The sequence below is a fragment of the Podarcis gaigeae genome (assembly GCF_964106915.1).
Source record: "Podarcis gaigeae genome assembly, chromosome: 6".
Classification (NCBI taxonomy): domain Eukaryota; kingdom Metazoa; phylum Chordata; class Lepidosauria; order Squamata; family Lacertidae; genus Podarcis; species Podarcis gaigeae.
This window is the reverse complement of record NC_139682.1, coordinates 80,949,405-80,972,457: the sequence shown is the minus strand read 5'-3', so window position 1 is coordinate 80,972,457 and position 23,053 is coordinate 80,949,405. Positions and strand designations below refer to the sequence as shown.

General features: G+C 40.6%; 1 protein-coding gene and 1 long non-coding RNA gene across 9 annotated transcripts in view; one reads left to right on the top strand and one right to left on the bottom strand.

Moving 5' to 3' along the window:
* Window positions 1-23,053, top strand: part of NEK7 (NIMA related kinase 7) — an 87,692-nt gene that overhangs the window by 38,096 nt on the left and 26,543 nt on the right. For all 8 annotated transcript variants that reach the window (XM_083745371.1, XM_083745372.1, XM_083745376.1 and 5 more), the window contains 4 exons: window positions 1,555-1,617; window positions 4,513-4,623; window positions 18,258-18,366; window positions 22,767-22,874. In XM_083745371.1, the coding sequence (XP_083601497.1) occupies window positions 1,555-1,617; window positions 4,513-4,623; window positions 18,258-18,366; window positions 22,767-22,874 (391 nt within the window). The remainder of the gene's footprint in view (window positions 1-1,554; window positions 1,618-4,512; window positions 4,624-18,257; window positions 18,367-22,766; window positions 22,875-23,053) is intronic.
* Window positions 11,413-13,021, bottom strand: LOC310847782. Its single transcript, XR_014566020.1, has 2 exons — window positions 12,473-13,021; window positions 11,413-12,304 (listed from the first exon to the last, which is right to left on the bottom strand). It is a non-coding gene; the product is annotated as an uncharacterized lncRNA (long non-coding RNA).

Here is a 23,053-nt window from a genome sequence, read left to right as displayed (position 1 = left end):
TTTTTTTTGGACGACAAAAATGGGGACAACTAAAATTACCTTGCTTCTGTAAGAGAACTTCCCCAAACAAGCACAGATTTTGGAAGAAAGTCATAATGGGAAAAGTGATTGACAGGACCACTGTCCTTGCTACCTTAATTCTAGTGAGGGCTTCTAAGTGATGATGGAAAAGTACATTGCTGGTTGGGGGTTGCAAAGCTTCTCAGTGCTTTTGTTTTATACTTCTGAGACAGCCTTTCATTTGTTTGTTTATTTGCTTTCACAATATGTGGACACTTCTAATTACAGCAAAAAAAGCACACCTGCAATTTTCAATCCCATCAGACATCCACATATCACCATGTATCTGACGACACCCATCAACCACACTGAAAAACCTTGCCGAAGAAACACTGCTTTGTTTTCCAGGAAGACCCACTGAACATGAACATGTTGCCTAAGAGCAGATTTCCAGGGGGCATATGCAACTCTCTTGTGGTGCTGACCTTTAGGGGTTTCTCTCTAGCTCCTGACTCCCTGGAAAGCAGCTGTCGTCACATAGACATTAGGGGTCCTCTTAAATGAGATAGCATGTACAGAAATGCAGCTCCAGATCTAGACTTGTATAACTATCTTGATTATCATCATCACGCCAGATGCGCTTAAAAAATGAATGTCACAGTTCATTTTATGCCAGTGTTTCTGAAATGTCAGGTAGCTGAAACACGCTTTTTCTCTGAATTAAAATTCAAGGCACACTTCTTGTATTCCCAAAGGTTTACATTTAGCGTGTGTAAATTATATTTTAAAAGTATCCACCCATGGTGCAGCCTAGTTTCTGTATGAGTCGCTGATCTGGTCGTGCCATCTGATTGGAAGGAGACGAGTTTAGAGCAATTGTGCAGAAGCACAACAGAAAGCCTCCCCTGAGAATGTGTGGTTCTACTGCTGCTTCTCTACATGAACAGTGGGTGAAAGATGCAATCACACATCCACCATGGAGATGCTGTAGAATTATCTACTCCCCCAGTGTAGGCTGTTTAGAAGAGGCAAAGCTAGAGCAGCGTAGCATTCAGAGATGCAGCAGGGGGCCTCTTCCGTGTTTATGTACAGTGGTACCTCAGGTTACAGATGCTTCAGGTTACAGCCTCTGCTAACCCAGAAATAGTACCTCGGTTAAGAACTTTGCTTCAGGATGAGAACAGAAATTGTGGCGTGCTGGCAGCGGGAGGTCCCGTTAGCTAAAGTGGTAACCTCAGGTTAAGAACAGTTTCTCTTTTTTTAATAAATTTTTTATTAACAATTTCAACATATATGTTGAACAGAGAGAGAACAGTTTCAGGTTAAGAATGGACCTCCAGAACAGATTTAAGTTTTTAACCCGAGGTACCACTGTACTCTTGTGAATGGGTGGTACTAACAGCAGGTATTAATTATTTAATTGAATGCATATCTCATGTCACATAGTTTGGGGATTTCTCATTTATGCGACATTACTTTTAGGGCACGAAATTAAAGCAAACATTGATGATATATATCCTGTGAATTATTTCTTTTTTCCTTTTTTTAAACAAGATATTTGATTTAATGGACGCCAAAGCCCGAGCTGATTGCATCAAAGAAATAGATCTTCTTAAGGTAAATGACTTTCTTTTTTTACTTGAATGAAGGTGAACTTTAGCATTTATTTGTTCAGATTTTTATTATTCCCAAGTCTAAAGATTTGGGAGAAGGCGTACCAGAAATGTCTTCACTATGGATTTGGGATGATAGAGGGGCATGCATGTATTTTAAATGCAGCTGCAGCAAAACTTGCATATCCTCAGCTGGTGTTTGAGGCAGTAGAGTTGCATTTCGACTCTCCATAGCTAATAACCAGAGCAGAACTTACTTGATATGTTTATTTACTTCTCTCTGTGTGCGTGTGTCATTGTGATTTGTATCTCACTGCCCTTCAGGGCAGCTTACAGACAACAGCAACAAGGTTCATAATAAATAACAAATGAAAGCTAAAATGATAGGAACCTATTCTAGCTTTAGCATCAATAATTCCCACCCCCCCCCAAAAAAAAACCTGCTACAAAATATATAAGATTACTATTTCATGAAACAGGTGGCAGGTCAGCTGCTGTTTTTTGAAAAAATAAATTGCACCATAATCTCAAATATCTGCTGAAAGTAGAAAAGAACCTAAGGAACAAGTTAAAAATAGAACTGGCCTAATGAATTTCTCAGGAGTTCCATAATGAGCATCCCATTACCGAAAAGATACCCTTCAATTCATCCCAGCTGCCCTCACTTCAGTCAAAGATGGAACTTGGGAGCAGAATTTGTCCGCTGATCTTCACGATTGTTTACTTGGAAAAAAGGCTCCCTCGAGCATATACTGTATTTATGCCTTTTGCATAAGAATTTAGGATGCTGCCCAGACTGTTTGACCATCTAGCTCAGTACTGTTCATTCTGACTGTCACTCCACGGCTTTGGGCAGAAAGAGGGCTTTTCTGAGACTGCCCCCTGGCAATCCTTTTAGGTTGGACCTGCTATATGTAAAGTTTTTTCTCAGCCACTGAGCTACTACCCCTCCCCTACAATATATGTATAGAACACATCATGTGCACACACATGCACACAAAGATACAGTGCTTTTGTACTCCTTTTATGCATGTCAGTCTCCCATCCATATCGCATTGCATTGTAAGCTGCCTTTTCAAAGTTTAAAGTGGCAACCAAGAGCTGCCCCAGTTGTTACCGAGAGCTTATCCTTGTAGGATTTTCCCTTTGAACTGCTGGCCTCCACTCCCCACCTTCCGCCACCTTACCAAGTTATATCAGAAACAGCTGTTTTTGAATGAGGTTTGTTATGTAGGTGGGGGTGAAGACTTGCCATACAAGAATCCTTAGTTCTCAAAAGCAGACTGCAGTGTGATCCAGAGAAGATGCACTTTGTAAAACAAGGACAAAAGCTTTGTCTGTGCACACACAAACTTTTTTGTTCCTCTAAAGTGCCTTACTGAATACTGATTATGAATGATGCAAAGAGACATATAAATAAGGTGAGTTACAGTTTACAGGAGGGGGCTTTCCTTTGGAGTGAATGTGGCTCTTCTTTTCCTGTTTGTTGTTGCCAACCAGAAAGATGCTCTGACAAAATTCCCAGGTTTTAGGTTTTTGGGGCTTTAGAAAAAGTTTCTGGTCTTTGTGATTGCAGAAGGTGACATGTTTCTTGACGACTATTATTGTGCTTACTCTCTGCTTTAAAAATATAACAAACCTTACCTGTGATTTTAAAGGTTACTTAGGTGTCTGCACCTAACTTCCCACCTTGCCGCTCCCCCTCCGCCCCAGCCGTAGCTCTTTGTGTTGTACTAGCAACTGCTCCTTTATATTTTTAGGAGTGCCTTGTCAGTTAGAACATGGGTATTTTTGGTAGGAGTTGCCTCATTGCACATATAGAAAATTCCATGCACCTTACTGACAACTTTGTGGAGGACCTTGCTATGTCTATGGAAGAAATGGTATTGGAGAGGTTCTCCGCTCTGTGGTTGAGCAGATGATGGATTTGAGTACAGAAACTACCCTTGGTCAGATATGCACCTAGGAAGTAGTAGCCTAGGCTACCTGTGTGAGCAGACTGAGCCCCATGTGATTCTGCGCTGCAGGAACTAAAAACATAATAGGAAGCTTTGCTGTAAGAGAGTAGGGACTAGAAAAAGCTCATAGCTGCATTGCATTCAGTTCTTCACCTATTGATAATCATGCCTTGAAATAGCTTTTCAGTTCAGTTTCATGATCATGGTGCTGAAGAGATATGTAGCCATATGCTTTGAATACAAAATAGATTTTTTTTAAAAACTCAACTTTTGAGGCAAAATTTAAGACAGTGTGATAAGTTGTTTATATTCCTCAACGTATATTCTATGTGGATTGTTATTATTACTTTTTGTCAACACTGTTCTTGACCTGGGCATAAGCCTGCCAAAAGTTTGCTTTGCTGAGTTTTTCTTGTCTGTCTGGACGCATTCAGCTTTAAAAACCTCAATAATTTTCTGAGAAAGAGCAAAATATTGCAAATATATCCATTTTAGAATAATCCAATGGATGCATTTGGAAATTAGTGGTGCCTTTATTAATCCTGTGAGTGGAGTGTAGAATGCAAAACCTCTTCTGGTTCCAAATTCTACTTTAGTTATGTTTTACAGTGGTCATTGGTTGAGAAGCTAATGAAGTTTTTTTTTTTAATTTTTCCACCCCCCAAAAAACATAGACATCCTGTAGTAGCTGCTGTATTGTTTCCTGGCTTAGTTCAAGGTGCTGGTATCCTCTTTGTTAAGTTTGATTTTTAGACTTGGTTCAAGGTTTTTTGTTATCTAAAAATAAGGCATGCAAATAATGAACACATGAATGTTTCCTTTTAGTAAAGAAAGGGGTGTTCTCCCTGCTCCCCTGCCCCTGTGTATATAGGATTAAATGGCGGAAACCAATAGTTGAGGCTATACGTACTGTAGACTAAAGTATCTGTTTCTTTTTCTAGCAATTGAATCATCCAAATGTAATCAAATACTATGCATCATTTATTGAAGACAATGAACTAAATATTGTACTGGAATTAGCAGATGCTGGAGACCTATCTAGAATGATCAAGGTAGGCGTTTTTCTTAAGAGAGAGTTTTCTTTCTTTTTTAATATATTCATTGTTTGAAATAAATAGAAATCATCTTTTATTTTTCATATTTTGTTTTGATTCTCATTACTCTGATTTTATTTCTGGATTCTCAGGTACCCTAAATTATAAGTGATTGCCGCAAATCCTACTCTTGGTTTCAATTCTGTAAATCCTTTCCAAGCTATCGCAGTGTCCATATTTATATCTCACTATCAACATTTGCTGCTAATCTTAAAATGCTATGCATGATTGCAAGGAAACATAGGTGGGGAGGAGATCGTCATTAGACTCCAAATCTGGCATTGTGCCAACTATAATATTTAATGTTGGCATTTCTGTTTATATATTCTCCCCTTTGAGATTTTTACCATAATAATTCAGCTGTGAAACCAGATTGTATGTTTAAAAATGTTGGTACTGACCATCCAAACATGTAGGAACATGTTTCTTTCTGAAGTTGTGAAAACAAAGCAAAACAATCAAAGGCCCTTGGAGCCTGTGAAGGCTGCTTCCATAACGCTTGATTTTTGCCAACAGGAATGAACCCACAAGTCATTGCAGTGATAATATGGAAAGAGCTTAGACCAGTGACTTCTCAAAAACCAGGCAGTAGGCTGCTATGCTCTTAGTTGCAATGCTGGCTGGGTGATTTGGCACCAAACTGAAAGTGTTATGATAGAAGAACAAGCTTGTGAAGAATATTTGAAGCAGTCCCTCCACAATGCACCATTTGAGATGTTCTGTCCATTCATTCACCCACCCAGCCATTCATTTATTCAAGTATTTCTAAACCACCAACTTATTAAAAAAATATGGCCTCCAAGAATTTTTTTTAAAAAACCATAAATTTACAAAATCATAAAAAACAACACTGAAATGCTTGGCTAAACAGAAGTGTTTTCAACAGGCAGTGAAATGATAGAATTGTGAGTGCCTGTGTGGTTTCAGTGGGAGCAGTGTTCCAAAATATTGGTGCCCCTCTACTAAAAGCCTTAGTATTTGTAGAACCTAAATGAATAGAAAATAAACGAAATAGAAACTAAACTAGAAATCACCATTTGTACACACTAAACTAAATAATTATGGCACAGCCAAGAGGGCTTCTGCTTGTTCCAGGGGATGAGGAATCTGCACCCATGTTAGTTTCTAGGGCTTTGTTCCCTAACCTGACCCTAGGAAAACCCTGGGGAAAAGTTATGAGTCATTTTTAAAATTGACCTAATTGGGGTATACTTGCTCAGATTAATAAAATACAGGAACGGTCGACCTGTTGGGGCTTGTTGAACATATTTGCAAACCAGCGAAACTGTGTATATGTACACACACACCCAGAACCAAGCTTGCACTACAACCTATTCTATTGGCCACAACAGAATGCTTCTTTCAAACAGTGGGAAGGGACTGCACAGGCCCATGTGTGCCTGCAGATGACCCTTTGTCAAAGTGCTTTTTACGAATGTATAAGCAGTGAACACTCTTGGCATATTTCTATGGAATTCCAGGTTGTTTCCACAAGCTACATTCATTTCTTCGTTCACCATAAAGCAACAAGGGTTTTCTGAGAGATTTTTGGAACCCTGAGTCATATTCTGATACCCTAATGAGGCACAAGATCATGCTTAACCTATTCCAGTGGAACAGAAATAAAGGTCTCAGGTGGTATCAGAGGTCTGCTTACCACCACCTATTTGGCTTTGTAGCAAAACAAACCCCAACCCAGTTTTGCCACCCTTCTTCTTCCTGTAATGTTTAGGGAAAGGAATGGGAACTATTTGGCTGTGCTGGAGTGAACATGACTGTTCTATGCACTGAACTTTGAACAAGACCATGAGCATTTTAGGCTGGGAAGGAAGTTAGGAAGACCAACTGATTGCCATTTTCCATTACTGTTAATAGACTTTCCAACAAGCCCAATTATAATTTTAGCACACTAAAAACTAGTAGGTTTGCCAATTGTAGTAACACACTGGAAAGATTTCAACAGCCAGCTGTTAAAAATTTTGAGATTAGTTCTTAGATTAAACGTATTCAAGTTCACTGTTGGGTTAATTGTATTATATTATGTATGGGGGAAAGTGTGAAGCTAGCTAATCTTATTTCTTTATTTATTATTAATTTTTATAGGCAGCATTTAAAACAACAAAGCTAAAAAGCCAAAACAACTTCATCGTAGTTGAGGGTTTTTTTGTTTTTTGTTTGTTTCTTAACTTGCACTCAGCTAAATGAATTACTCTAATAGCTGCATTTAAGATACTTAAGCTTGGGTAGATCATTCCACTCTATTTTTATATATTCATTTCTTGTCAAATAATCAGTTCCCTCCCTAATACAAGTCCTTTGTTCTCCAGACTAGATTATTGTTGTTTTTCACTGCATTGTAAGTGTCTCAGGTTTATTGGATACAAAAAGTGTACTTTTTAATTAGTCCTCACCCTCAGCCTTCAAAATACTATTTTTGTGACGCTTAGAAGGAATATTAACTTTGCTTTACAGCATAGAGTTGAAACTGCATCTTTGTGCTTTGAAGAATATTCCTTGCCAAGATGACACTTTTAAGCCAAGAGGGTGAAAAATGTGGTGCTACAAAGATTGACAATGTCCTGTTAATATTTATAACCAAATTGTATATATTTTGCTTATGAATTAATAATTCTGTAGGTTTACACTTGCTACAATATGAAGGTTTTGTTTTCTCTTCTGTATATTCCAATTTGACATAACATTTAATATGAGGCCTCTCCTTCTTTTCCCTTTCTGTGACAGACTTCATTATGGCCTATTGATGCCTTTATTTTACCTAGGACTGTCAAACCCGTCCATTTAACTCCTTTCATTCTAGCATTTGAAATCCGGTGATACATTTGGCGGATATTTAGTCAAGGCAGCATTTTCCCTTTAACAGAAATACAAATATATCCTTTTTAGCACTGAAAACCATTTTATACACACACAGATTCACGGAAGGCTAGGCATAGCTTACAACAGTGGCATTAACCCAGTATTTGTTCAGAGAGACCAGTTCTGGTTTATAATTAGTTTTTCGTTACTAAAGAAACCACAATTTTAAATCTGTGATTATTGAAGTCATAATTTAATCTACTTGAGAATCCAGTTTATGCATTTTCTTCTGATTTTACCCTAGAGATGTCCAAAACTGCCTGCAATGCAATTTGGATGTGTGGCTATTTCTTACCTATCTTTTTCTTGAGAGTAGTTTATGATGTCCTCTTAACGTAGGCATCATGTTTAATGTAGTGAACTCGGATTGCTGTTTGAAGTTAATGACAGCCTATCAGGCTATGATTAAATATGTATAAGGTGTCACACTATACTCATATTTTCATAGTTCTTGTAGTGGGATCAGCATGAGTTTATTTTAGGTATATAAAGATTGAGGGAAGGAGGGAAGTACAATGAATGCATCCCCAGCTCTCTCTTTTTTAAATGAGAACACAACAGAAAAATAAGAACATTTCTCTCACTGTGTGTATGTGTGTTTGTGCTGTTTTTTATACGAGCAGTGAGAAACACAGTAATTAGGAGTCAGGCGCAAGATCTTGGAATCCAATAAGGATAATAGTGGCTACTGACTCTCTTTTCATTAGACAATACAGATGAATCTTCAGCACAGTGTTGTGCTATTGAGTGCTTTACCCTAATGAGCAAAAAAGAATCTGATGCCTAAAAGTTTAAATGGGTAACTCATTATGATGGCACCACGATATTGACAGTCCTATGAATAAGGTCATACATTTAGGTTGGTGATTTCCCAACTTCCTACTCTCAGAGACCCCTTTCCACATCATTTCAAATTTATTTAGTATCTCATTTTATATTCCATCTTCCTATACATTTGTGTGTGAACGAACTACCTAGGCATTGCAGTGGATATAAGATTCTATGTTTGAGAATGCACATTCAGTTCACTAAGACCGTCCACCAGGCCTGTTGAGTATAAATGACCATCACCCCAAATAAAACAAGAAGTGTTCTGGAGCTGACAGACTGCACAGTCCTGACTTTGCTGACACCATGCTTCTCCCCTCACTGTTCTGGTAAGCAGCAGCAGTGCTGCTGCTGGAAAGCCATGGCTGCAGCTCCATTCTACTGGATGAGATGCTCCTGCTGTCATCCAGGATTTAATCCCAAATTGTGCTGTTGACCTGCATCAATGAGATGGGTGAATGAGTTGGATTTTCCAAGGTTGTCTGCTTTGGGTTCTTGTTGCGGTGCTGACCCAGACTTGATGGTTAGGAAGGAGGTGGTCACTGTGCTATCCCATCTCCCTCTTCAGCTTCCTGTCTGATCAAATTCAGTTTCGAGTGTTTGCACTTGATATCAGGCACTTAGTTTAAAATTCCATTATTGCATATATCATCCTGCTGCCTAACAATCTCCTTGCTGGGATTGGTCTTGTTTTTGGTTTTGAGGAGCCACAGAACAGTGGTTTGGGGAGACTTCAGTACACATGCTTAGACTGCCATATCTTTTATGGGCCAGGATTTTTCCTGCAGTCATTCCAAAATGCTCCTAACTCAACAAGTGCAGCAGGTTATATAATTTCTCAACCAGAAAGGATGATTGCTACTAGATTCCCGAGAGTCCTTTCTGTTAGCTTGCTTCACATTCCTGTTCAATCACATTCTAGAATTCAGAAATTACCTGTTATGTAGACACGATGGTTTTCAAGCACTCTGTACCACTGTATAGAACTGTCTTGGCTCTTTTGTACATCAAGTACTTGGAGATGATGAATTGGTTGGGATGATCGCCAGATGTATTTGGAGGGAAAGTTGAATCAAGTGTGACCAAACACAGTTTAGAGCTCACTTTATAGTTTATGTTGTGGCAGTAACAGCAGCTAAGAAGGAATGCTTTCCTAGCATCATCGTATCTGCACAGTACTGGCTGGAGGAGCAATTTTGAGTGGCTAAAGGAGTCCTTTAGATGGATCTCTAGCGTTATATTGGAGAATGCTTAAGTGCCCACTGTGAACATTTGCAAACCACTTCAAAACTTTGAGACCATAATTAAAGCATGTAAAGAAAAATAACTCTTTTCTCTCTAGAGTGAGGACCAGGCAGGCTTGAAGCTACAGAAGGCATGGTAATGTTTGAGCCTGGTGTGAAAACTAAGAAGAACAGGGATGTGATTTATACCCTAACTTGTTCATATAAATTCATGTTGCTGTGTGAATGGCACTGTAGTGGGGTGAGAATCTTGACTAATAACTTGAAAAGTACCAGTTACAGATAGGTAGCCGTGTTGGTCTGCCATAGTCAAAACAAAAAAAATTCCTTCCAGTAGCACCTTAAAGACCAACTAAGTTAGTCTAACTTAAGTTAAAGACTAACTTAGTTGGTCTTTAAGGTGCTACTGGAAGGAAATTTTTTTGTTTTAACTTGAAAAGTAATCCTGCTGCATTGTATTATGGCTACATTTGTCAAGGTGAGAGTCCATTTTATTCTGTTCTGTTTATTTAAATGATTTATATACCATCCTCCAGCATTACCTTCAGGGTGATCTGCAAAAACAAGATAAATACAAAAGCAAAATATAATTGATTACAACATGGTTTAAATAGTAATACAAAGAAAATAATGGAAAATTTAACAGTTCCTGGTGCAAAAAAGGTACTAGGATTAGCACAAGGTTAACTTCAATGAGGAAGTAATTCCATAAGTGTGTGTCATAGCTGAGAAGACTATCTCTAGACACCAACCACCTTTCCTCAGCTGGTGGGGACACCAGGACAACTAGACAGCCTCAATTGTGGTCTTTAAAGCAGCCTTCCCATTCTGGTTCCATTCCGATGTTTGCTAGGGAAGTGTGTGGTGAACACCGAGAATTGGATTAGAATAGAGGGCAGTCTGTTTCCACATTCACATACCTTTTCTTGGGTTCCTTGAAGGTTTGTTGTTGTTTTTTAGTCGTTTAGTTGTGTCCGACTCTTCGTGACCCCATGGACCAGAGCACACCAGGCACTTCTGTCTTCCACTGCCTCCCGCAGTTTGGTCAAACTCATGGTAGCTTCGACAACACTATCCAACCATCTCATCCTCTGTTGTCCCCTTCTCTTTGTGCCCTCCATCTTTCCCAACATCAGGTCTTTTCCAGGGAGTCTTCTCTTCTCATGAGGTGGCCAAAGTATTGGAGCCTCAGCTTCAGGATCTGTCCTTCCAGTAATGCATTAGTGAAACAAAAGGAAAGAAACGGTTCTTTCCCTTGCCTCTTCTTAAATACAGTCATACCTTGGTTGTCAAATGCCTGGTACTTGGATGTTTTGGCTCCCGAATGGCGCAAACCCAGAAGTGTGTGTTCTGGTTTGCGAACGTTTTTCAGAAGCCGAACGTCTGATGCAGCTTCTGCAGCTTTCAGTTGAGTGCAGGAAGCTCCTGCAGCCAATTGGAAGGTGCGCCTTGGTTTCTGAACCGTTTCAGGAGTCAAACTGGCTCCCGGAAAGGATTAAGTTTGACAACAAAGGTACGACTGTATGAGAGCAACCAGCCAAATCTACACTTTCAACATTTTTTTATTGTTAAACACTGAAGTTTATTTTTAAAAACTTTCTTTAAAAATTTAATTTTTCTTTGAGACTTCCACATATGCTAGAGTAAAGACATTTGCTACTACTGCGAATTGAAAAATGCTTTTGATATGTACCATATACTGATTATCCAAACATTGAGATGGTACATTACAGATGCCATTATGTCACCTTTCTCCTCTGAGCTTTTCTTATTAGTTTTTAAAGGGTGTTTTTAAAAAAAAAAAAAACAAAAAAAACTCAATATTTTTCAACAGTACACCAGGCAACACTAGCTAGATTAATTATAGAACAAAGTCTCGAGTTAATATATTTTTTATTAAGCATCTTCCTAAAGGAAATATAAAGCAGTGCTTTGAACTGACTATACCTGTGTTTGCTGCTAAAAGTTTTGAAGCTACCTGTGGTACCTATTTTGTGTCATTTTTTACTCTTTGTAATTTCAGGTGGTTTTCCCCCCTTTCATTCTTATATACATACATAGAATATATATAGATATATTCTATCATTCTTGATGCAAACTCTTTGACACCAAGTGCTGACAAGCCCTACTAATATCTATGAGCATTTATATATATATATTAGGGGCGTGTGCTTTTTGTAACTCATTATTTTTTTCCAGTTTCTAAGAACCAGCAGCACTGCTGCAGTAGCAGATTGGAGGTGTCATGACAGCAGTTGGACAGGAACGGCAACCCTGCAAGCACTCCTGTCTGGAAACTGCTTCAATTGCTTTCACTTGCTGTAGCAGTGTTGCTGGTTGCCAGATAATGTAATACCTTTGTTCCCACCTAAAGATGCTTGGAAAGTTCAGTCTTTGCTAATGCCTACACTGAACTGCTCTGTTTCTTGATAAATGGGATATAGTCTGTGTCCTCTGGCAAAAGTGGAACACATCTAAATCTGATCTGGATCATGAATGCATCCATGCTCTGCATTACTCTGTCCTCTTAAATGTGGTTGGGACACAAACTACAGTCTCTTGGATTTTTAATCTTTTAGTTCTGCTACAAGACTTAAATGTAACTATTCCATTTGTTTGCTAGCCTTTGAACCCCTCTTTTCTAATCTGATGAAGGTTCTAGCCTACAAAGGCTCATACTAAACTGCTGCCTTTGTTGTTGTTGTTTAGTCGTGTCCGACTCTTCGTGACCCCATGGACCAGAGCACGCCAGGCACTCCTGTCTTCCACTGCCTCCCACAGTTTGATCAGGCTCATGTTTGTAGCTTCGAGAACACCGTCCAATCATCTCATTCTCTGTTGTCTCCTTCTCCTGCTGCCTTTAGGATACCCCAAAACTCTTTGTTTTCTTTTTCCATAAAAGTTTATTTAAATGTTTTGGAAATCATCATAACCTTACTTAAGTATTTTTTTTCTGTGGGAGGCAAGCTTGCCTTGTTCTTTTAGCTTTTATTAGACTCTCAAGACTCTTTAATCCCTCCCTGTAACTTTCCTTATATGTCCTTGTAGGTTTCATGAGAGGCAAGTAAATTCCAAATACATGGTTGGTCTACTCATGGGATATTGTATTTTGCAGCAATGCTAGGGATATATCAAGATAGATAGCTAACTACTGTATATTTTGCTCTGTAAGATGCACGTTTCCCCTCCTAAAAAGTAAGGGGAAATGTGTGTGCATCTTATGGAGCGAATGCAGGTTGTGTGGCTAAGCCAGAAGCCAGAACAGCAAGAATTCGTTTCAGAAGTTGAACGGATATTTCGGAAGATGAACGGACTTCCAGAACAGATTCCGTTTGATTTCTGAGGTACGACTGTATACCATATAATTCTATGCCATAGCAGAAGGGCCACTCAGCACTAGAGCAACGCATTCATTTTTTTTAAAAAAATATATTTATTAGGTTTTTACAAAAAATAAAAGTACATAACCACCACAGAAATAGAAAAAGTGTAAAAAGAAATAAAGCATAATCAAAAGTAACACATAGAACAGATCAAAACACAAAAATATAAAATACAGTAAAGAAAAATTCCACCCAACCAAGTACAAAAACATAAAAACTCCAACTTTTTCGATCATACTTAATTAACTTCCTTTCTTGACTTCCTCACGCCTCCCTTTTTTGTGTTCCTCTTTACCCAATCAGATACAGCAAATCCTTACCCTCTTTCAGATCTCATTTCTAATTATTAAGTTCATTCTATTATGTCACCAATCTTTTCTCCTCGTACTTAATCACCTTTATAATATTATTTACTTTCGACATAATATCACTTTAATCTTTCCTCCTTTTCTATTACATTTTGCATACTTTTTAAGCTATGTCACTAATGCCTTATTATTTCCAAATCCAACATTATTTTAACATTCATAAACTTTGCAGTGTTTCTGCAGATAGTCTTTAAACTTCTTCCAGTCCTCTTCCACTGATTCTTCTCCCAGGTCTCGGATTCTGCCAGTCATTTCTGCCAACTCCATATAGTCCATCACTTGCATCTGCCATTCTTCCAAGGTGGGCAAATCTTGTGTCTTCCAATACTAGAGCTATGCATTCAAAAGGTCCTGGATAGGACTGAAACACCTGCCTTCTTCCAGTCAAGTGTCTTCATCATGTACCTTGAGATACCTGGTCTTTGGAAGGTCCAAGCCTCCAGGTAAGCTCTGGAACAGATACATTTCTCCTCTTGATTTTGCATTGGGGCAAAAAAAATTAAACCCCAGTGTTAGCATACCACACCACACCACACCAAATCTCGGAAAATTTGATTTCATTAGTGCACGTAACACTTTTGAGAACATTTTGGGACAAGTAAGGTGTAGAATATATAGGAACAGCTGGCATTGTACAATGAGTTTTTGTTAGAAGTTTGTTTAAAAATACATTGTTAAAAGTCTTTTCAGGGTTCATTTTAAAAACAATAAAATGTGTTTTCTATGCATATACTTGAAGTTGTGTATTTGTTTCTAAATGAAAAGAAACCCGGTATCTATCTATCTATCTTGTTGACATCAAACAGTCCTCTGATATGCAAATCCCAGCTATGGGGAGAATAGATACAGAGTTTGTTTTGGATTCAGTCCAGGTCTGAGGAAAGCGGCATTTAAAGAGCTTGCGTTCAAACATTGCATCATTTCAGTTTTTGAAAATATTTCGAGGAAATTAAAAGTGTGTGTGTCTCAGCATACAGTCATACCTCGGGTTAGAGACGCTTCAGGTTGTGTACCGCGCCGAACCTGGAAGTATCGGAATGGGTTACTTCCGGGTTTCGGCGCTCGCGCATGCACAGAAACTACTGCCTTGGTTTCTCTCTCCCCCTGAAATCGTGCCCTGTGTTTAATGTTACGGGCAACTCTATCCTGGGGAAGGAAAGCCTCCTTCCTTTGCTCTTCTTCTTCTTCTACTACTTCTTCTTCTTCTTCTCCTCCTTCTCCTTCTCCGCCCCCCCCCAGGTCCTTAGGGGTTGTAAAGCAAGCCAAACAATTTAGCACCGACCCCATTCATTCCAGCAGCTGGCCATCACCCACTCAAGCCCTGCGAAAAATATCATCACCATTATTATTATTATTATTAGTAGTAGTAGTAGTAGTAGTAGTACTTTTATGTTGTGAACCACCCCGTGATATTCGGATGAAGGCTGGTAAATAATAATAATAATAATAATAATAATAATAATAATAATAATAATACTGGTAGTAATAATAATAATAATAATGGTGTTGAATACAACCACCCTCTATTGGTAAATTATCTACAGTTAAGACTTAACCAGATTCAGTCATAAATTGACCAGGTTTTCCAACAAGCTTCAATTTCTGGTTTCAAATCTGGAATAAGGGGGAAGCCTGTTTCAGGTTAACTGGTTAAGAAGGAACTGAGCAAGAAGAAATAGACACATGAGAGGAGAGGGAGGGAAGTACAATCCTTGTTTGGTTCATTTGAGAGGCTTAGATCTGGCAGATCTGGCTTCAAGTTCTTCTTCTGCAATGGACTGCATGTGTGGGAAAGCCATTCTTTTCTACCTTTGAAAATTCAAATAGTTGAATTACCTTTCTCACTACATGGTATAATTGTGAAGGGCAACACAGATAAGACTGGTGTACATGTAACATTCTCAAACTAATAACAGTTTTATTAAACTTAAAGTTCTGTGCCCACATACGCCATCTTTTTCATTTCATCCTTTCTTCTCTCATTCACCATAATGCAAAATGTCTGGTACTGACTAAACTACAATTTCCAGTACAACTGACCTGGGAAATTGGGGTTTAATCTCAGTAGGAGGGAGTACACAAGCACAATACTTCTTCTTAGTCTAACAAACCATGGTTTATTAGATGGAGCTGATTATGTATTAACAGACAGAGACACAGTGAGAAAGTGGTTCCCAGGCCCCAGAATTGTTCTAGACAGGGTTGCACTCCCTCTGAAAGAAGAGGTATATGGTATAGGAGTACTATCTTTGTCCATGGAGACCCAGGTAGCTTAGACGGCTCCAAACTTTCTGGGACAGGGATAGCTTGGCCACTGTACCATATTGGGGGGGGGGGGCTCCTCTTGCTTCTCTATTCTCTGGGGCAGAATACTGGGCTTGGTGGTGATGAATAGTTCTCTGAATCCGGCACATATTGCACCAGTGCTGAGGGATTTGCACTGGCAGCCCCTTGGTCAACGAGCCAGTTTTAAAGTTCTGCTTTTGTTGTTGTTGTTTAGTTGTTTAGTCGTGTCTGACTCTTTGTGACCCCATGGACCAGAGCACACCAGGCACTCCTGTCTTCCACTGCCTCCCGCAGTTTAGTCAAACTCATGCTGGTAGCTTCGAGAACACTGTCCAACCATCTCATCCTCTGTCGTCCTCTTCTCCTTGTGCCCTCCATCTTTCCCAACATCAGGGTCTTTTCCAGGGAATCTTCTCTTCTCATGAGGTGGCCAAAGTATTGGAGCCTCAGCTTCACGATCTGTCCTTCCAGTGAGCACTCAGGGCTGATTTCCTTCAGAATGGAGAGGTTTGATCTTCTTGCTGTCCATGGGACTCTCCAGAGTCTACTTACATACAAAGCCCTAAATAACCCTGGATCACGTTACCTGAAATACCTCCTTCACTTGCCCAGGAAAGGGACTATGATCAGCTAATCAGTTTCAGCATGGCCTGATGAGTATTGGCTTGTGATAACACGGAAGCAGCTTTCCCCACTGTTAGGGTCAGTGCTGGTGAAATATGAGAGGCTTCTCAGTGTTGGCATTCTGCTAGCTCCTGAAGGCACACCTGTTTAGGCAAGCCCTCCCCTGAACTGAACTTCTGATTTTATTATTTTAACTTTCAGGAAAAAAACCAGTTTTGATTGCCATGTCTTTAATTGTTTGTTTAATTGTATGTGTCAATTACGGATGTTTTAATGTTGTGTTGTGTTTTAATTATGGACTGATGTTATTGATTTTATAGCTGTAAACTTCCTTAGAAGCCATTTTGGCATAAAAGTGGCATGTAACGTAATAAATAATAAAATGGGGCCAGCAAATTGAAGGAACTGCGCTAGTAGCCTCTGAACAGCAACACATTTCTGAATGAATTTGTGATTTCTGGATTTTAAATAAATGATTACTATAGGGCTTCTTCGCCTTTGTATGAAACCTTATCTAGAATTGAGATTAATGCGTCAGAATGAATGTGGTGATAAAAGGTTAAGACTGCAGGTAAAAGCTAGAGGATCAGTGCTATCCTAATACTACACCTCTTGTGTTTTGCAACATATATTTTTTTTACACAGGGAAGCATTTGAAAATATAACCTCCTAATGCTAAAATGTTACAGTCTAAAATATCAGGACCTTGTGCTGTTTTTTTTTAAAAAAAAATGTTTCAATTTGTTCACGGTTCCAAATAAATCAATACTACAGCCAGGTAAATGTGTTTAGGCTCAGAGTGCCATACTCTGCAGATTCTGCTATTCAGTGAGTGCATATTTAACTGATTTGGGGGCAGCGGAGTTGGGGGTGCAGCCTCAGTACCTTGACAACAAGGTTTTGTTACCTAAAGGACATATGTTGCCATTGTCGTTTGCATTACATTTGTTTCATATATTGGTTGACTCAGTTAGCACACAGCTGTTAATTTTCTTTTAAAGCCATTTTCTTTATCCCACTTAACCTTGTCCTGTCAAGGAAGAGGAAGATATCATATAAATAGGATAGATCAGTGGCAGACTTATGGGTGGCAGTTTTCTTCTCAGCTTGAACATAGCTCTGACAGCTGCCTTACACCTGCCACGCTTGCAGGTCTTTAGAGTTGGCAGTGTAATAGTATCCTTAGCCAACAATAAAAGAAAAACATGCAGTTGTTTTGCAGTCCTGGCATTACAGTTACTGAAATAAATCACACCCACACCCACCCCTGCCGTTTTATTTGGTCAAATAACTGTTTCTAGACAGACCTAGAAACCCTGCATGCTCCTTGGAGGAAGAGAAAGTTTTAAACAAATAATAGAAAATACTGTAATAAATTCATCGGGAAGCAGTTTGGGGATGAGTTTAATAGTACAAACACGAGAACAAAGTTTCTGTGGTATAGCATTGTAGTCTGAAATGTGTTCCAATGAGCTGGTTCAGGCACCATGGTAGGCATGAGCTGCAGTATGCCTCAGGGTCTCCTTCAATGGCATGCTGGAAGTGGAGCTTATAGTGGCTCTCTGCAGCTTATTCCATTCATGATAAACCATGGTTTACTGTGCTGCCGAAACTGGTCTAATGCAAAATCGTATTCTTAAAGGGATAGGGGGCAGCCATTATCATCAAAAGCTCTACCTTCCAGCCCTGAAGCTGTAGGTTAAATTCAAATTCGAGGGGGTTCTCAATCAGACCCTGACCTGCCAAACTTTCCTTAGGGTGCAAGCTGGGATTATTCGTATCTGCTTATATTAAGTGTGTGGGGGGGTGTCCAGTGGGGATTTTTGTTTCATCGGTTAAACATGACCCTTTGGTGGGTAGCAATATTTTGTTCAAAAACCTATCCTTTTAATAACTTTTAACCAAATTATTGCTTCGCGACGTTGGGCTACTCACAAATCAGCTTTGGCAGTAGTTAATTTTATTGTTCTTATTTTTTAAAGCATTTCAAGAAGCAGAAGAGACTAATTCCTGAAAGGACAGTTTGGAAGTACTTTGTTCAGCTCTGCAGTGCCTTGGAGCACATGCATTCACGGCGTGTCATGCATCGAGGTAACTTAATTGCATTTAATCAAGCTAATGTCATTCCAGTGTAGAGGTTGAAAGAAAAATATATTTCCAATGTATGTGATTTTGTGTGAGTGTGCATATTACTGCATTGGCTTTTTACAAATTGCTTTTCCTCTTCGGGACAGGTAAATTGATAAATATTGCTCAGTAATAATCTTGGGTCCCTCCTTTAGCGAGAACACATTAAAACATATTTGTGCTGGTACATTGGAGTGAGGACTATATTATGGGTTAAAATGAACAGCTTGCAATTCATATGCATGCTATGTATATGCTGTAGATTCTTAAAAATCAGTTATTCATTTATTTTTGAAGACTTATTCTGCATCTTTGGATTATGCGCCTCTCAAAATAATTCAGGTAATAATAATAAAAACCAAATACACACACACGCACTAGCAGCCCTTATCCCTCTGGCTGATGGATAGGGTCAGTGTGCGCTTCCCTTTGGCTCTGCGGTTGGAGGGTAATTGGCAGTAGGGAGCAGAGTGTTTTCCTGGCAGGGAAGGGGTAGTATTCTCTCTGCAGCTGCTTCCTTGTCTGGCTGATGGATGGGAGCAGACTGCTGCAGACTGGGAGGCAGGAAGTGCAACTGGTCAGGGCTACTTGGTGCCCTGGGAGGTGGCAAAAACAGAGTGTGCTTTCCTTCTGCTCTCTGGTTCCAGTACAACAGTCTCTAGGTTTGTCAAACTTCTTAGATACACAGCAGTGGCGTAGCGTGGGGGGTGCAGGGGGGCCCGGCCGCACCGGGCGCAACATCTGGGGGGCGCAAATTACTTGCCTTGCCCCGGGTGCTGACAACCCACGCTACGCCACTGATACACAGGATGATGTCCATAACTAGTTATATCCAGAGTATACACAACTGAAAACAGTAAATGCAGCTCCTGTTGATTTCAGTGGTTCTACTCTGAGTATGAATAGCCTAGCCTAGCACCCATATACTTTTAATAAGATGTGCTTAAAAGATGTTGTTAACCTGGGGGAGCTAAAAACACATACACAACTTCCCTTTAAGTATAGGAGACTGGCCTACCACAAAACTCCCAAGGGGGAGGTATGACTATTTTCCTGTCAAAAAACAACTGGGAAACTACCGTATTTTTCGCTCTATAAGACGCACCAGACCACAAGACGCACCTAGTTTTTGGAGGAGGAAAACAAGAAAAAAATCCCTCTTGCTGTTCTGGCTTCTGGGATAGCTGCGCAGTCTGTATTCGCTCCATAAGACGCACACACATTTCCCCTTACTTTTTAGGAGGGAAAAAGTGAGTCTTGTACAGCAAAAAATACGGTACTTTTCTCTTTGTATCAACCTTCAGAGACATGGGAGAGCATTTGAGAGACTGACTTACAGCACTATGATCATTAATAATAATAATAATAATTTTTTATTTATACCCCGCCCTCCCCAGCCAAGGCCGGGCTCAGAGCGGCTTACAAGCAATAATAAAAACAAGATGAACGATTACAACTTAAAAACAAAAATAAAATACAACATTAAAATAATGGAACATTAAGATATTAAAATGTAGCCTCATCACAGGAGGAGAAGGAAAAGAAAGGGGAAAAAAAGAGAGGGAGGGAATCAAATTGGCTCCAAGCCAAAGGCCAGGCGGAACAACTCTGTCTTACAGGCCCTGCGGAAAAAATCAGATCCTGCAGGGCCCTGGTCTCATGAGGCAGAGCATTCCACCAGGCCGGAGCCAGACTTGAAAAGGCCCTGGCTCTGGTTGAAGCCAATCTAACTTCCTTAGGGCCTGGGACCACTAGGGTGTTGTTATTTATGGACCTTGAGGCTCTCCGTGGGGCATACCAGGAGAGGCGGTCCCGTAGGTACGAGGGTCCTAGGCCGTGAAGGGCTTTAAAGGTCAAAAGCAGCACCTTAAATCTGAACTAATTGGGCCCCCGCAAGAGAAGGGAGTTGGTCCCTCATCCCCATGCCATCCCGACCTAGCCATAGGACCTCTATCTTCGAAGGATTTAGTTTCAGTCGGCTCCCACGAAACCATCCAGCCACAGCTTCCAAGCATCTGGTCAGTGTGTTCGGGGCCGAGTCAGTGTGGCCATCCATCAGCAGATAGAGCTGAGTGTCATCAGCATATTGGTGACAGCCCAGCCCAAAGCTCCGGATAATCTGGGCAAGGGGGCGCATAAAGATGTTAAAAAGCATTGGGGAGAGAATTGCGCCCTGCGGCACTCCACACACCAAGGAGTGGCGCGACGACATTTCCCTCCCCAGTGCCACCCTCTGTCCCCGACCAGAGATAAAAGAGCACAACCAGTTACGGGCTATGCCCTGTATCCCCACGTCTGTGAGGCGGTGGTCCAGAAGATCATGATCGACCATGTCAAAGGCTGCTGACAAATCTAAAAGGATCAGCAGTCCTGACCCGCCTCGGTCCAGTTGTCTACGGAGATCATCTGTTAGGGCAACCAGAGCCGTCTCCGTCCCAAAACCAGGACGGAAACTGGACTGAAATGGATCTAATGCCGATGTTTCCTCCAGAAACCTACCAAGCTGTTCAGCAACCGCTCTCTCAATTACCTTACCCAGGTATGGAAGATTTGAAACTGGGCGGTAATTGGATAGGTCTAAGGGATCTAATGAAGTTTTTTTTAAGAGTGGACACACCACTGCTTCCTTCAATTCCCCTGGGAATGTCCCCGTGTCAAGGGACAAATTGATAATTTCAACCAGGGGGGTCCGCGCAACATCTGGACACTCCCTAATCAGCCAAGACGGGCACGGATCAAGGAGGCAGGTGGTGGGCCTACTAACTTGGAGGAATCTATCCACATCAGTAGGGAGTATCCGATCGAAATGGTCCAACACTGGACCTGAAGTCAGTTGAGGGGCCTCCAGTTCAGTCACTGTATCTAAATTGGCAGGGAGGTCATGGCGGAGCAACAGGACTTTCTCCGCAAAAAACTCGCGAATGCCTCACAGCTGTGGGTCGAATTTGTGCTTAAATTTGGTTGTCCTCCTAAGGACGTTATTGACCTAATTATTTTAAAAAGTTGTGCCGGGTGAGAGCTAGCAGATGCAATGGAAGCTGCAAAGTAAGATTTCTTAGCAGCTTTCATTGCTATCTCATAGGCTTTCATAAGCGTCCTATAAGATGTTCTTGAGGCTCTGTCATGAGTCCGTCGCCATACTCGCTCTAGCCGTCTGAGATCCCGCTTCATTTTCCAGAGCTCCTCAGTAAACCAAGGGGCCCGGTTTCGACGGGGTCGCAGAGGGCGCTTAGGCGCGATCTCATCAATGGCTGCCAAGAGCCGGTTATTCCAGTCCTCAACAAGGTCATCTAATGAGTCGCCAGGAGGAGCAGGGTTCCGCAAGGCTTGTCGGAATCTATCAGGATCCATCAGTTTTCGCGGACGAGCCCAAATAGGTTCGCCACCCGAGCCGGGGAGGAGCGAGAAGTCTATCTTGGCTTTCAGAGCATAGTGATCAGACCATGGCACTTCCACAGCAGGGAGCATGATCACATCTATGCCAGCCCCAAAGATCAGATCCAGCGTGTGGCCTGCTTGATGAGTGGGGCCCAAAACAACCTGGGAGAGCCCTAGTGTTGCCATGGAAGTCACTAGATCCAGAGCCTGTGAGGAGGGAGCGGCATCGGCATGGACGTTGAAGTCTCCCAAAACCAGTAGGTTTGGGAACTCCAAGGCCCAGCCCGCCACCACCTCCAGCAAGTCTGACAGGGTGGCTGCAGGTGCGCTGGGTGGTCGGTACACCAGCCAGACAGCCAAGCTCTCCTTGGTGCCCCACACGAGACCAACACATTAGTGCTCATTGAAATCTCATTGCATTCAAGGAAATCAGAGGATCATGGCTAGTTGTGAGAAATTGTTTCCTGTACATTTTGACACCTCTTAAGATAATGTAACCAAATTTTGCATGACAGTTCCTGAGTCCTAAGAGCAGGTTTTTCTATGTTACTTCCTCTTGAAATCAGTGAGGCTTAAATTTAAAGCTCCTGTTTAAAACTTACCTTTAAAACATTTACATTTTGATCTCAGGTATGTAGAGGTTGATGCTGCTCTTTTAAATGGATGATTAAACCATCTATGGCTTTTAAACTGTGGAGGTGGGGTAATGTTACGACATTATGTATTTTTTGTGTTTTTATGTTGTAAGCTGCCTGTGAGCCTTGGATAAATGATGGTATAGAAATTTAATAAATTATTATGAAATAATAAAAATAGTTAACAATAAAAAATGAAATTTAGCCTATGGGGGTTGAGTATGCATAATTGGTATTTTTAAATATTTTAAAGCAATACATATGTTTAACTTTAAGCAAAATTAGATGAGTACTCACACGCAAGTCATGGATATTCTACTGTCACCTGTTGAAATATTTTTCTTTCTACAGATATCAAGCCAGCAAATGTATTCATTACAGCTACAGGAGTAGTAAAACTTGGTGATCTTGGATTGGGAAGGTTTTTCAGCTCTAAAACCACGGCTGCTCATTCTTTAGGTCAGAGAGATTTCCTTGATTGTAAAATGATGTATGTTCACACCAGTAAATGGCCCTCCCTGCCCCACATTAATTACTGGAAGGGTCAGCAAAAGGAAGTGGCCCTGCAGAGGATGACACTCATTTCAGGGACTGTAATCCTGGACCCTGTCAGTCAAGTGAGGCATTCCCATGGAATC